Genomic DNA, 12,818 nt, shown 5'->3' on the forward strand with positions numbered 1-12,818 from the left:
TACCTTTCCCCGCAGGTCCGGGCTGCACGGAGCGCCGCGGCCCCGGGGCAGCCGCAGCCAGCCGGTACCGGCCCGCGGCGGGGGGGGCCGGGGGCAGGCGGGGATCCGCGGCGCGCCCGTGCCATCTAGTGCCAGCGCGGGGAAGCGGGGCCGGGCGCCGAGCGGCTCCTCCGGGCCGGGCCCTCCGCAGCGGGGAGGGAGCGGAGGCCGGGGCTCCCGGGGCGGGGTGCGCACGCCGAGCCGCCGCGCCCGGGTTAGAGCAGCGGGAGCGCCCGGGTGCGGGTGCGCTCCCGGAGGCGGTGCCGGCGGGGTTGGGGGGGGTGGGGGTGGGCGGGGGGCGGCTCCTCGGCCGGTTCCCGCGGGGCGGGCGGTGGCTCGGCCGCTCGTGGGCTGGCACCGAGCGGAGCGGCCGTCGGCCGCGGCGGAGCGATGATCCGCCGGGAAGGTAAGGAGCGCCCTGCCTTGCTCTGCCCGCGGCGCCGGGCGCTGCTGCCCGCCGCGCTCAACAAGTGTCTGCCCCGCCGGTACCGGCACCGGCACCGGGAGTGTGCGCGGTACCCCGCGCTCCCGCCGGGCAGCGCCCGCCCGGCCGCCCTCCCTCCGCGCCACTGGGGAGGGCCGGGCTGCCCTGCCTAGTGCACCCCCGGGCTTGAGACCTGAGCACCGGGTGCCCCAGCTTCGTACCCTTCCCGGGCTGTGGGACACGTCCTCGTGCCACTGTGGCTTAGAGCGGGTGGCCGTGGGATGCTGTGCTTGCAGCACCCTTGGGTGCTGTGGGGAGGGCGGCTATGGGGGTGCAGGCCCTGCGAGGAAGGATCTCCTGTAAATTGGACTTGCACGTTGAGGCACAGTGAGATGGGCCGCGGACACCATGTGCTCTTGGGTGCCACAGGAAGGGTGCTCCGGTCTCCCCTCTGTGCTGGGGGTACAGCACATGCTGGGTTTGGTGGTCCAGGGCCAGCACTCCCCTGCTCCAGCTGGCTGTCAGCCGGTGCTGGTGGCCAGCAGTGCAGGGGTCAGCGCAGGGTGCGTGCCGGTCTTTCTGTGCAGCCTAGGCTGGGGTGGGATGTTCACACCAGGTTTGTAGTCTTTGTGTCCTGGTGTTGTGGCCCAGGTTCTCCACCTGCTTCTTTAGCTTCTGCTGATAAGGTCAGGAATGACCAGGCGAAGATGACTCAACCCTGCTCACAGGATGCTGGGTAGTGTCTGAAGCTATTGTCTGATCTTGCAGAAAAGGAAGCCCTTAGTGATAACACAGGGCTGGGATGCCCATAGAGCCCAGTAAATCTGGAGCTTAGGGAAGTCCCTGGTTTTCCTGGAGGCAGTGGAGAGCCCAGCTCTGAGCAGGAGCTATTCACGCTTCCCCAGGCACCTTTCTCTGTTCTGTTCCCACAATGAGTCAGTGTGGGCCGGTGACACAGGCAGGACCCCCTTCCCCTTTCAGCTGAGGAGCAGCCAGGAGGGGAGCCAGCCAGGCGAGCTGGGACAGCAGGTGGCACACACCCTAGCAGACACAGGCCCCCTTGTTCGATGACCTGAATTCCCTGCTGAGAGCCCTGGGATGAGCAGGGTCATCCTTTCTGCATGAGTTCTTAGGTTAAAAGATGAGTCCCCAACAGTGGCGGAATGGCTCCCCTGCTTCCGCACACACATGCCCTTTGTCTGTGGGCTGCCTGGGTGACAAAGGGAAATATTCACTGATAGCGCTGGGGCGGGTGCAAGGTCCAGGGGAGCTCCCCACCCGCCTGAGAGACGGGTCACAGCTGGGGCTGGAGCTGGACTGGCAGCTCCAGGCATGTGCCCAGAGAAGTGCGGAGGTTTCCTGGCACAGAGGGATCACAGCTCCATTATTGTAGGTCCAAAGTTGTCTCATAGCTATGGTGAGCCTAGTCTTTAACCCTGGCACTGCTTCGTGGCAGCCTCCAGCTCCCCTCCTGGCCAGCATCCCTCCTTCCCTGACCTCAAGGTATCTTGTTCCTTTCCCACTGTGTCTCCTGCTGACCCAAGGCTGCTTGCTGTGTGGAGCAATTCTTATGCTTCACCCTGTAGAAACCCAAGTCTTGCCAGTCATGTAGCTGTGCTGTTTGCAGTATCCTGCAGCGCGTGAGTGGGGCTATGCTCAGCTTTGCTGCAGCCATCTGGCCCCACGTGGGAGACTGCAGCTCCTGCGGTAGTACTCGTAGCCCTGTGCAACTGGGACGTGTCCAGCTCATGAATGGCGTCTCAGCCTGGGAGGTGGCAGAGGTGCTCAGGCTTCCCAGTGCAATGGGGTTTGGAGGTGAGTCAACCTGGGTTTAGCCCCAGATTTTCAGGGTCGAGGAGGGACAGCAGGCAGAGCCACCTCCCCTCCATCTCCTGCTGGCTCTCTGCTGTGGCCCCTCTGCACCTCGCGGCAGGGTGTGTGTCAAGAGGCTACTTTTGTGGCTGTCTGACTCATAAAAATCCATAGCTAGAAGGCAACTTGAGGCATTATCCAGGTGAGCCCTTTGCACTGCTCCAAGGCTGCACTGAAGCCTTCCCTGACAATGTCTGTCCATCCTCCAGTGTTAATGCCTTGTTACTCCTGTGTCATCTCTGCAGACACTGAACGGGCAGTGGAAATTCTGACCAGATACCAAAGCACCCTGCAGTCCCCAGAAGAGCAGGAGCTGAAAGCCTCTATTGGAAAAGTCTCCCACATCTTCCAAAGTGAACTATTCCAGGCTCTGCTGGGTAAGCCCCTGCCTTGAAATCCCTGGGGCTTTGTGGTCAATGGGCTCTCCGGGGAGCCTGATCTTGTACAGGTGCCTAGCACTGACCAGGCTGGGTGCATCCTGTGCAAACACAGGGGTGCCTGTAACTCCAGGGAGCTGGGCTGTCTTTCCCTTCCAGTGTTTGGGCAGGAGATACCAGGGTTTGGGGCTACAGTTGCTGGGTGTTTGCAATGTGAACAGGATTTCTCAGTCCGGTGACTGTGGACAAGGGGTAAAGCCTTCTTCATCAGGCCACATCAGATCTTTCCAGCACCCGCTAAAGGATGCTGCTGAGCTGTGAGCACCCTCTGCACAGTGCAGGTGTGGTGTGGCCACAGCCACTCCCGAGTTTCCACTTCTGTTGCCATACCAAGAGCACCCTGCCACAGGGCTTCGCTTCTCCCGACACCCCTCATCCTCATCACAACCTGCTACTTTCCATTCTTGCTGCCAACCCAACGGGAAACTAGATTTTTCTATCTTTTGATAAAGAATCCATGTATACCCAGCTCCTTTTGGGGTATGCCGGCCTTTTTTGCGCTTAGACCCATGAGCACTTGCAAGTAACACGCTGTGCAATTGGTTCCATTTCATGTGAGAAACAAACTTGGTAGCAAGGCTTGTGTTGGGGCTGGACACCAAGAAATGCCATTTTGAACACAGCATAAAGTTCTCCATGTGAACTTAGATAAACACAGCTGGAGTTTCATGGGACAATGCAGCTTCTTCATGCAAGATGCACAGCTATCTCGCTGAACAAGGTAATTTGAAAATGCACTTTCTTTGCAAAGTTTTTTTTTTTTAGAAAAACAACATTCAATAGTTTTGGACTCTGAAGTTGCTTGGCTCTATTCCTGGCCAGAGCAGACCAGACCCTGGCTGTGCAGTTTCACTTAGGCCACTAATTCTGGAGAAGCTGCAGTGTGCTGAGAGGGGCAGGAGCTCCCGCTCAGCTCCTCTCCTTAAGTCCTGCTTGCTGTGGGCCTCAGGGAAGTGCACACAGCCCTGGTGGTTTCTGTTCCTGGGTCTCATGGGAAAGAAGCTGAGTTTCCCGGGTTGGGAAGGAATGGAAAGCACCCCAGAACCTCTGTATCCCAGAAGAGGACCTGAGCCGTGGGGTGCAGAGCTCCACATGTGGTCTGTGCCTCATTCTCGGTGTGTTCTGACCTAAGGCTGTCTCAGCCCTGGCACTCTCCCTCGCCATCACTCTCCTCTCTCAGCAGCTCTCACCTTTTCTTGGCACCTCTGTGGCCAGAGACCCATTTCTGTACCCACAGAGCCCCAGGTTGCCAGCAGCTCCTCTGTGCCTCAGGTTATCCCTTGAAATTAAATACAATCATGGGATGAGCATTGTGTCATGAGGTATTTTATTCTCTCATTTCCTTGTCCTTGCTGTTGGAGCATCACCTGGAGGCTTTCAGCCCCAGTGTGTCCTTGTGCAGGGCTTGCACTGGGATGCCCGTGCCGTTGGCAGCAGAGACACATGCATCTCGTTTCTTGCCTCTTCATCTATACAACCCGCTTTCAAAAGGGTCCCCAGCCCACGGTTAGCCCCATGCTGGAGGCAGTGGTCCCCAGCAGGGCTGTGATTGCCTTGGCAAACCTGACACGAGCCCAACACCCCTGGCTGCTTTTCTGTGCTCCGCCAGCCCACCCTAGGGCTGTGTGAAGCCAGCAAAGCAGCTTTCCCAAAGGCCAGGGCTGTTCGTATTAGTGCAAAAGTGTTGTGGAGAGAGCGTAGCTGGAGAGAGCACGTCTGCACGCATGCCGAGCTGGCTGCCGTTTGCACACTGGCACGCGGACACCGCACGGACTTCCCAGCTCCCTGCTCTAAGCCGTCTGTCTTGGTGTCCTGTCAACACTGGCACAAGGGAGTGTCGCTTGATTGCTGGTGACCTTTTCAACTACTTTAACAGGATATTAGATCCCGTGCCAGAGTGAGCTTTCTCTAGAAGTGTTTACCTAACTAGGAATTTGCATTAATTACTTCCACCCCCCACACCCCCTGGAGCTTGGGTTTGTGAATTCCTCCGACCCTGAGTGGACACGTGTAACGCTGTGTCCGGCTGCGTGCTTGCTGTGCCTGCACAACTGGAGTCACTTGGTGTCCACAGTCCAGACCCGCTGGAGCGTACCGACAGGCCTGGGAGGGTGGTGGAGCATTTCTATATTACTTGCTTTTCACCCCCCACTTTTTCCAGTGGGCCGCTGTGTCTCTGTCTGAAGCTTTTTCAGAGTCAGAGCTAATTTGGGGTTTATCTGAGGGAGGTGGATTTGCAGGAGAGCCGCAGGTACGCCTCCCAGCACAGCGTCTCCCATCGCACTGTTCTGCGCTGTGCCAGATGCTTCTGGCTCCGGAGAGGTCTTAGCCTGCAGAGGTCCCTTCTCTTACAGCCATTCAGAAATGTGGGCCTGCTTTTTTTCAGCCCCTAGGATATGTGAATACATGAGCGTGATACATCCCTGTCCTCAGACAGGTAATGCTCTCCTAAGATGTGGATTGGCCAGCTTGTGTTTGAACACCAAAATGCATTATGCCGTAGTGGAGCTACCAGAAGTGCCAAACATTATTGAGTTTTCCAAGTTGGTCCACATGGAAAAATGCCAGAGATATGGCTTACCATATAGGTTTTTTTAAGAGTAAGCTACTTTGTGGACTTCAGAAGCCCTGGTTTGCCCAGATCCGGGGGGAGGATCTGCTGGGATGTTCAGATAAAGTCTGTGTGGTGTCCAGAGCTGGATGTATCTGTCACCATGAACGTGTCCAGTGTTGCTCTGCACATATGCACCATTTTCTGCCAGACTTCTCTGAGCACAGCACAGCCCCTTAAATCCTGTGACCACTGTGTCAGACTCAACTCCCTCTCCCAGGAGCTACCTGTGCCCCAGGGCTTGCTGACTCTGCCAGGACAGCTCCTGCCCCTTGCCCCTGCAGGTCTCACGGCAGCTGGCTCAGCGCAGTGATGCAGGAGCTGCTCCACGCTAGAATGCACCAACCCCTGCTCCACACAAAAGAAATTCCTTGGCAACGCAGAGGGAAAACAGGCTGTGCTGGCTTCCTCCTCCTGGCCCCTCTTTCCCTGCGTCTGAGGCCACGGAGCCAAGCGCATGACTTGCAGGGAAACAGCCCAGCGAAAGGGTGCTGGAGGAGCCTGGGCTCGGAGATGCTGTGGCTGGGCTGGGGCAGTTGTGGCCCTGCTTTCCCTCTGCTTCCCAGAGCCCCTCAGGGAGATGCTTGGCCTTGTCTCATGTCACTGGGGAGGACAGGGCTTGCACACAGAAGCAGTTCCCTGACCTTTCCTTCCCAGAGCCGGGGCTGAAAGGGGCCGTTGTACCCCTTGCAGCGGCTGAAGCTGGACAGACAGGCAGGGTTTGTGTGTGCTTGGCCACCCTGGCTGCCAGCAGCCCAAAGGGCAGAGCTCCTCCCGAAAGCCCTCTGGGGCTCAGCTCCTCTCCTGTGCCCGAGTGGTGGCTGGTGCAGACCCCAGTGAGATCCTGGTGGCTGCTCGGGCCCCCAGCCCTCCCCTGTGGCTCCTTTTACCCCCAAAAAAAGTTCCTCCCAGAGAGCCCTGCTGCTGCGGAGGCATGAGGAGAGGCAGACTGTTGCTGACCTGTGATGCTTCTCTGGCTGCAAAACTCCAGCTGGGAACTCCAGCAGAGCTCCTGGGGATGGTGGTTGCAGCTTCACTGGGTGGCTGCAGGAGCCAGGGTGGAAAACTGGAGGAATGTGGAGGATTCCTAGCCCTGAGGACTCCTCCTCATGCAAATTAGCCCATAGCCAAGGACGGAAACTCATAGCTTGCTTGAAAGCTGTGCTGTGGCGGCCGTAGGAGTGAATTCTCCCTGTGGCAGCAGGGTCATGGCTGGGAGGCTGCTGGGAGGCTGGATTTTCTGCTTGGGGTAAAACTGTGATGATGCAGCTGACTGTGCACGCACCGGGGAAGAAATGTCGTTTTCTGGAAGTGTGCGTGCCGGCTGGCGTGAGGGCGCTGCATTAGCCCTTGGATGCTGCTGCTATAGAAATATTTAATGATATTTGACACAGTGACCCCAGGAGGAAATTGTTAGACAAATTCTGATCTCTGTAAACCTTGAGTTACTCCTTATTAGATCCAGAGTGGATTTACACTGTTATCAAACAGAAATCGGGCTGTAAGATATAACATGCAGCATCACCTTTTGCTACCGCAGCATCCTCTTACTGAGGCTTTTCAGGAAGTGCTGCTCTTAACGTGTGCAGGTGAGGCAGACTTGTGTGCAACTTGTGATGCCCATAAGTAATGAAGGAAACCAGCTTGTATTTAAATTACCTTTAATGCCTTATGCATACGTGTCCTAAAATGTACTCCTGTCACAGTCGCGCCCTTTGCTGCCTGAACCCCATACCACAAGCCTGAAACTCCTCTAATCCCTGGTGCCAGCAACAATTCCCTCTCCTGGCAAGTGTCTAAAATGGGCCGAGGGTTTCAGAGGTGGAGAGCGGCTGCTTCAGAGGACAAGCTTCCTGCTCCGCAGGCACCTTGCCAGCTTGGCTGCCCAAGGCTGTGTTCCTGCAGCAGATGGGTGACAAACAGGGACGCCGGCAGCAGTGCACCCCACGACAGGGCTGTTCAAATCCTGTTTTTATTTTTGCGAAGTTTTGTGCATTCCAAGCGTAATCTGCCCAGCCAGGAGCCCCTGCTATCCCGTTACACAATGACTATTTTTATAACCAGAGGGAGAGATGTTTTTGCATGAAAACAAAGTCCCGTTTGTCTGGCTCTGTGACGACTGCTTGCCGTCACCTCATGCCTGGTTTGGGAGCACTTCGGAGGTTGCCAGCAGCACTCTCAGCACCTGGGAGGCTGTGGAGGGTATGCCCCAGGTGCGGTGGGTGGATCTGGGGACTCCCACTCCTCTCATCATTGCTGGCTGCCCCATTTCTCCTGGGGAGCAGGACAGAGCCTGGCGGTGATGCAATGCAAAGCAGCAGCTCCAAAAGCAGCATCGACGCTGGGCAGTGGCACAGTGCTCCTTGGACTCGGGCAGCCGCACAGCCTGGCTGGGCTCCCCATGGGCACAAAGCCACTCTGCCAGAAGCCAAGTTTTATAGCAGCTTTTTCCCCTGTGGCTGGGAGGTCAGCAGGCACAGGTGGAAGAGCTGCGTGATGGGGGGTGATGCTGCTGCATGTCCCGTCAGCCACATGGACGTGCTGCTGTAGTGCATGGGCATGTGGTTAAGCACAGGGAGATGATAGGGACTTGCTTCTGGGGGTGCAATGCTGCTTTGTGAAAGCCTCCCTGGGAAATAGCCTCAGGCAGTGCTGAGCGTGTCCCTGCGTACAGTGCCCAGTGCTCACCAGATTTTCTTTGGAAATCCATATAAAGCGGGCATTTAATACCCCATGGTGCCTCAATGTGGCATAGTTTCAGGTGAGAAATTGCACCCTGAAGGGCTGGTGCAGCCGCTTCATCCCTGAGCTTCCAGGGAGCACCAGGGGAATGGCCGCAGCCCCCTTGAGCTGAGACCCAGCACTTGCCCTTGGGGACGCTCACAGAAGAGGGGCTCTCCAGCCTCCTCTGCAGCTGACACAGGTACAGAAAATGAACTCAGGGTCCTGCTGCAGCTTTCGCTGCTCCAAGTGCTTATTTATGCTACCGTGACTTTTTGGCCCTGCTGGCTCCACCAGGCTTCCTGTTTCCCAGGTGCTTGAAGGGATTTATTACTTTTTTTATGCCTTTTGCAAGGAATTTACCAAACTCTTTTGGCCGACCTTTTGGAGCTTTACCTTTAACCTGGCAGCATTTACCATCCTTTCTGGTTTTCTCATTTGGACACAGTTTCAGCTGTTTCGATGAATGTCTTCTCGCTTTTAATAGCCTCCCCTCCCCTGCAGTCCAGCCTTGCTTTCCTCCCTTTTGCCTTTACGATGTCCTCCAGCCAGGCACTGTGCATTGCTCTGATGTTCCACTGGGGGTCTCTCTGCAAAGGCTCAGTGCCTCCCACGAATCTTTTATCCTCTTTGTTACCCCTCTCAGTTTCTTCATAAAAAAGCTTCTCAGTTTTGATGTGGTTCCATTTCTGAAATTAAACACTTCTGCAATGAGTGTATTGGCTTTAGTTGCACCTACAGAGGTGCTGGATCTGAAGGTCTGTATCTGACCTGGCTCTGAAGATGAGCTGGGGGCCGGCAGCTGCCTGAGTGCATGGCAGTGGGGGCTTCCTTAGGGAAGAGCGACGCCCACTGCAGCCCTGCTGGTCCCTGCAGTCCTCCACGTGTGACTGGGAGAGGGTAAAATGCTCCTGGCAGGGGTAGGTGAGGGTCTGGCCTCCCACGGCCCCACTAGAGCTACACCCGGGCAACAGCTGCCACCAGGTCCTACTGTCAGCCCATAACTGTCTCTGAAGCAGCAAGGGCTGGGACACCCCATTCTTATGCCTCTCTCTGGAGCCACTATGATTTACAGCAGCAGACTCAGGTCCTTGGAGCCCAGAGTGAGGATATCTAGCATCTGCTTGTGGCAGTGCACATGTAGTATCGTGTCAGGTGGCAAGAGGGAATTTACCGGGGAAGGAGCTGGAGATAACACAGCTGTAGCCATAAGCGTGCTGTCCTGGTGCCCTGTACCCTCTCTGTCCGTCCCCATGGGAAGAGAGCCCCTCCATGGGCCAGGGGAGCTGGGGAGCAGTGATGGGGAGGGAGAAGCCTGGCAGCATCAGGGCAGGCTGGGTCTGCCTGGTACAGGCGGCTTCCTGGAGCATGGGACCATGCATGGGACTGGCAGGGCCTGGAGGAGAGCAGGATGGGGTGGATTTATCATTGGTGTTGCTTAGCACAGTTTGCTTTTAGTCCCCGTGAAAGCATGTGGTCATTGCCCTGTAGAAATGCCTGTGCCTTCCACAGCCATGGGGCACTGCATGCTAAGGCAGGCACCCCATTGCACCTCTTGCCTTGCAGGGCAGGGCATGGTGGGCAGCGTGGCAAGGGTGGGGAGCCAGCAGAGCCCTGTCCCAGCCCATCACCCAGGTGCTAGCCTCTCACAGAGAGCCCAGACTTACGGTGCTCTGGGTGCACAGCGGGTGGGCCCAGGTGCTGCACCCCACACAGGACGCTGGCATTGGGCTGTCTCCCTGGTCCTGTGGATGTTTCTCATGCTGTTTTGCAGATATCCATGAATTCTATGATTTCACACTGCGCTCTGCACCCCATCAGCCTCCCAGCCCAGATGCACGTCACGGCACAGCCGGGCAGCAGCATGGGTCCAGAGAGCCCAGCTCTATAGTCACACCTGGAGAGCCCCAAAATCTCCCCAAGGTAAGAGCCACTCCGGCATGATGCTGCGGGGCCAGACCCTGCACGCTCCTGCACCAAGGGGGAGGCAAGGGGCATGGGAGGCTGCTGGCCACCACAGCCCAGCCAGCTTACACCCAGGGTGCTTCCACACCTCCTCTGCCATAGCTTGTCTCATTAATGAGGCAACTTCTTTGGTTCACAAGTGTTAATTGAATTACTCCTAATGCAAATAGCTTCATCTCTAGCTCTGATTCCTGCTCTGCTGTTGCAGCTGGATTAGTTGCTCCCGTCTGACGCTGTCTCCCACAGAGGCGTTTCAGCTCTCTGATCTAGCCACCTCGCAGGCTGCTTTTGATAAGTGAAGTAGGTTGAGTCTTTTAAGCTTCCCTTTTCAGGATTTTTTTTCCAGCTCTCAGATAACTTCTGTCTCTCTTATTTGCATTCCCTTTAATTTTCACAGCCTTTTAAAAGATACCGCACCAGCTGGGGAGGCAGGATTGAGCGGTAGGGTCTCAGTTATCTCAAAGGCACCAAGGTAAATAAAATTGCCTCATGCCTTTGCAGGCCCTCTTCCCGTCCCCCTCTCACTGCCTCGTGCCCTGCCAGGGGATGCTGTAGGGTACCCCTGAACTGGATATAGAGGAACATTTGTGCAGAAATGCAAAAATTCAGGGCTTCGTCCTTTCAGTGAAATAGTCCTATCAGATAAACACCATATTTCTGCCTCATGAACTGAACTGGCTTCCTATCCTATACCTGTGGGGACACCAAATTTGCGTGGCACACAGGGACAATGGAGCTGAACAATGTCTTCTAAGGAGGAATGATTTAAAGGGGTTTAATGATCAAGAACAGGGGGACAAAACTGCCCACAATCAGTGCAGGAGACATCTGTGCCCCTCTGTCTCAGGAACTATTTTAGTCCCATTTTTCCTTGACGCCCTTCACATTGACAGCCCCTCTAGTTAAAGGCAAACCTGCAGACCTAGTCTGTGTTTATGAACAAATTTTTTGTGATGTTATACCATAGGCAGTAGGATCCCTCTTTGGTTTTTTGGGTCTCCTGTAACCTTGATCCACCCACCGGAGGGCTCTGCTGGCGCCTCTGTGGCCAGGCCAGTCTGTGAGGCTCAGAGGAGATGTGACAGTCAAGGCATTTAAAAATCAGTGTGGAAACAAGTGGGGAAGCAGCCGTGGGCCTGGCACAGCTGGAGTGCGGGGCGTTTCTGCTCCCCCCGCAGTGCCCTGTGCACAGGGGGGACAAGAAAAGCAGACAGTCTTGGGGATTCCCTGCACCAAACACAGCCCAAGCCCATCAACACCATCAAATCCCTCCTTTCTCCAAAAAAATGTGTTTGAGGCATCTTGGGTTGCTGAAACATGAAATGCAACAGAGAGCTGCCCTGGAGTCCCCTGCCTGCAAGTCTCCACTGTGGCCTGCAGTGACCCTGCTGCCCGTGGGCCAGCGCCGGGGGGGGTGTCACAGGCGGTGGTTGCTCACCAACAGCAGTATGAGCTCCCTGCATGGAGGAAAGCTCATTTTGGCCCTTCTAGAAGTGGCGGGGCGGGCACTGAAGGCAGCTGGCCTGCCCTGCCCACATGTACCCCCCATCTCGTTTCAGGATCCATCCCAGGATGGAGAGCGGCGGCTTCCCACAGGGGCTGGGGACAGCGTGCCAGGGACACCACCACGGCTGGTGAGGGTGACAGCACGGAGGACAGAGGCACCGGCCAGCGTCTGCAGCCTGGTGCTCAGCTCTCACAGCGCCCTCCCGCAGGTGAGCCTCCGTGCGCCCCACACCACGTCCCACCCTGCCAGCCTGGCGGGCAGCGGGCACTGCCGGGACAGCATCGGGGCCACACGCCCATAGGGCATGGTGCTGGGGAGGCATTTTGCCCCCCTGAGGCTGGCAGTGTTTCCTCATGGCTATTCTGGTGATGCTCAGGCTAGGAAACCTAGCAGTCACCTGTGCCAGGGGCTGGACAACAGCAAAATCATCCCCTTGCATTAGCATTTACCATGGCCCAGTGTCAGCCCTCAGGGCTTGGAGGGAAGGTGGATATGGCGCAGAAATAAAGAGGCTGCGTGGAGCTGGAAATCATTCCAGCCCCGTCCCTCTCACCCCCAGCGCTGGAACACTCCCACGTTGCAGATTTCTGTATTTTTTTCTCTGAGCTCTTAAATGGCAGGTTCATTCCTCAGCTTACCAGGAGCTTTTCTCTGCTGTCTTATTTACTTGGAAACATCGTTTATTTGGATGTGCATCGTAAATCTCAGCTTCCTCCTGGTGCGAGTGCATCATTTGGGCTATGCATTTGAGGGGAGTTTTAGGGATGAGGAAAGGGCAAAATGCACTTTTGGGAAGGATGAAGTGGCCAGGATGGTTGGAGCTCACCACAGATTTAAAATTATATGAAAATGTTTGTTTTCTTGGTATAGTTTGAAATAATGCTTGCTTGCTAAGTCAAAGTCATCTTCTGAAATATTTTAAATACGAAAATTGCACTGGTTCTTTTCTCTCCTTTTTAAATGTTTCCCTCTTAATCTGGACTGCAATAAAATGGGTGATGCCCCATTTTTTTGCCTTACTGTTTAATTTCTCCTTTTCCTCTTGCTACTCTCTCTGTTTTCAAACATTCACCAAATCTTTACCAGCTTTGGAAGGGCAGGACAGTGGTTTTCTGAACACGACAGGAGGATGAGCGCGGCTGCTGGTCTCCGTTTGCCAGTGGGAGGGAACCATGACCGCAGATGGGGGAGTCACGGGGCAAAACCCACGAGGGGTGAGAGCTGGTCAGCCAGGAACAGTCA

At 55.9% G+C, this 12,818-nt stretch overlaps 1 protein-coding gene across 2 annotated transcripts in view; it reads left to right on the top strand.

The window, feature by feature from the left end:
- The first annotated feature begins 245 nt into the window (after positions 1-245).
- DLG3 (discs large MAGUK scaffold protein 3) overlaps positions 246-12,818 on the top strand; it is a 79,020-nt gene continuing 66,447 nt past the window's right edge. The window contains exons 1-4 of one of the 2 annotated variants that reach the window (XM_075106881.1): positions 246-445; positions 2,581-2,712; positions 9,879-10,027; positions 11,629-11,784. In XM_075106881.1, coding sequence (XP_074962982.1) covers positions 430-445; positions 2,581-2,712; positions 9,879-10,027; positions 11,629-11,784 — 453 coding nt within the window. In that variant the 5' untranslated portion in view covers positions 246-429. The remainder of the gene's footprint in view (positions 446-2,580; positions 2,713-9,878; positions 10,028-11,628; positions 11,785-12,818) is intronic. The other variant, XM_075106880.1, reaches the window with a different exon arrangement.

This window comes from Phalacrocorax aristotelis, chromosome 11 (genome assembly GCF_949628215.1).
Source record: "Phalacrocorax aristotelis chromosome 11, bGulAri2.1, whole genome shotgun sequence".
Classification (NCBI taxonomy): Eukaryota; Metazoa; Chordata; class Aves; order Suliformes; family Phalacrocoracidae; genus Phalacrocorax; species Phalacrocorax aristotelis.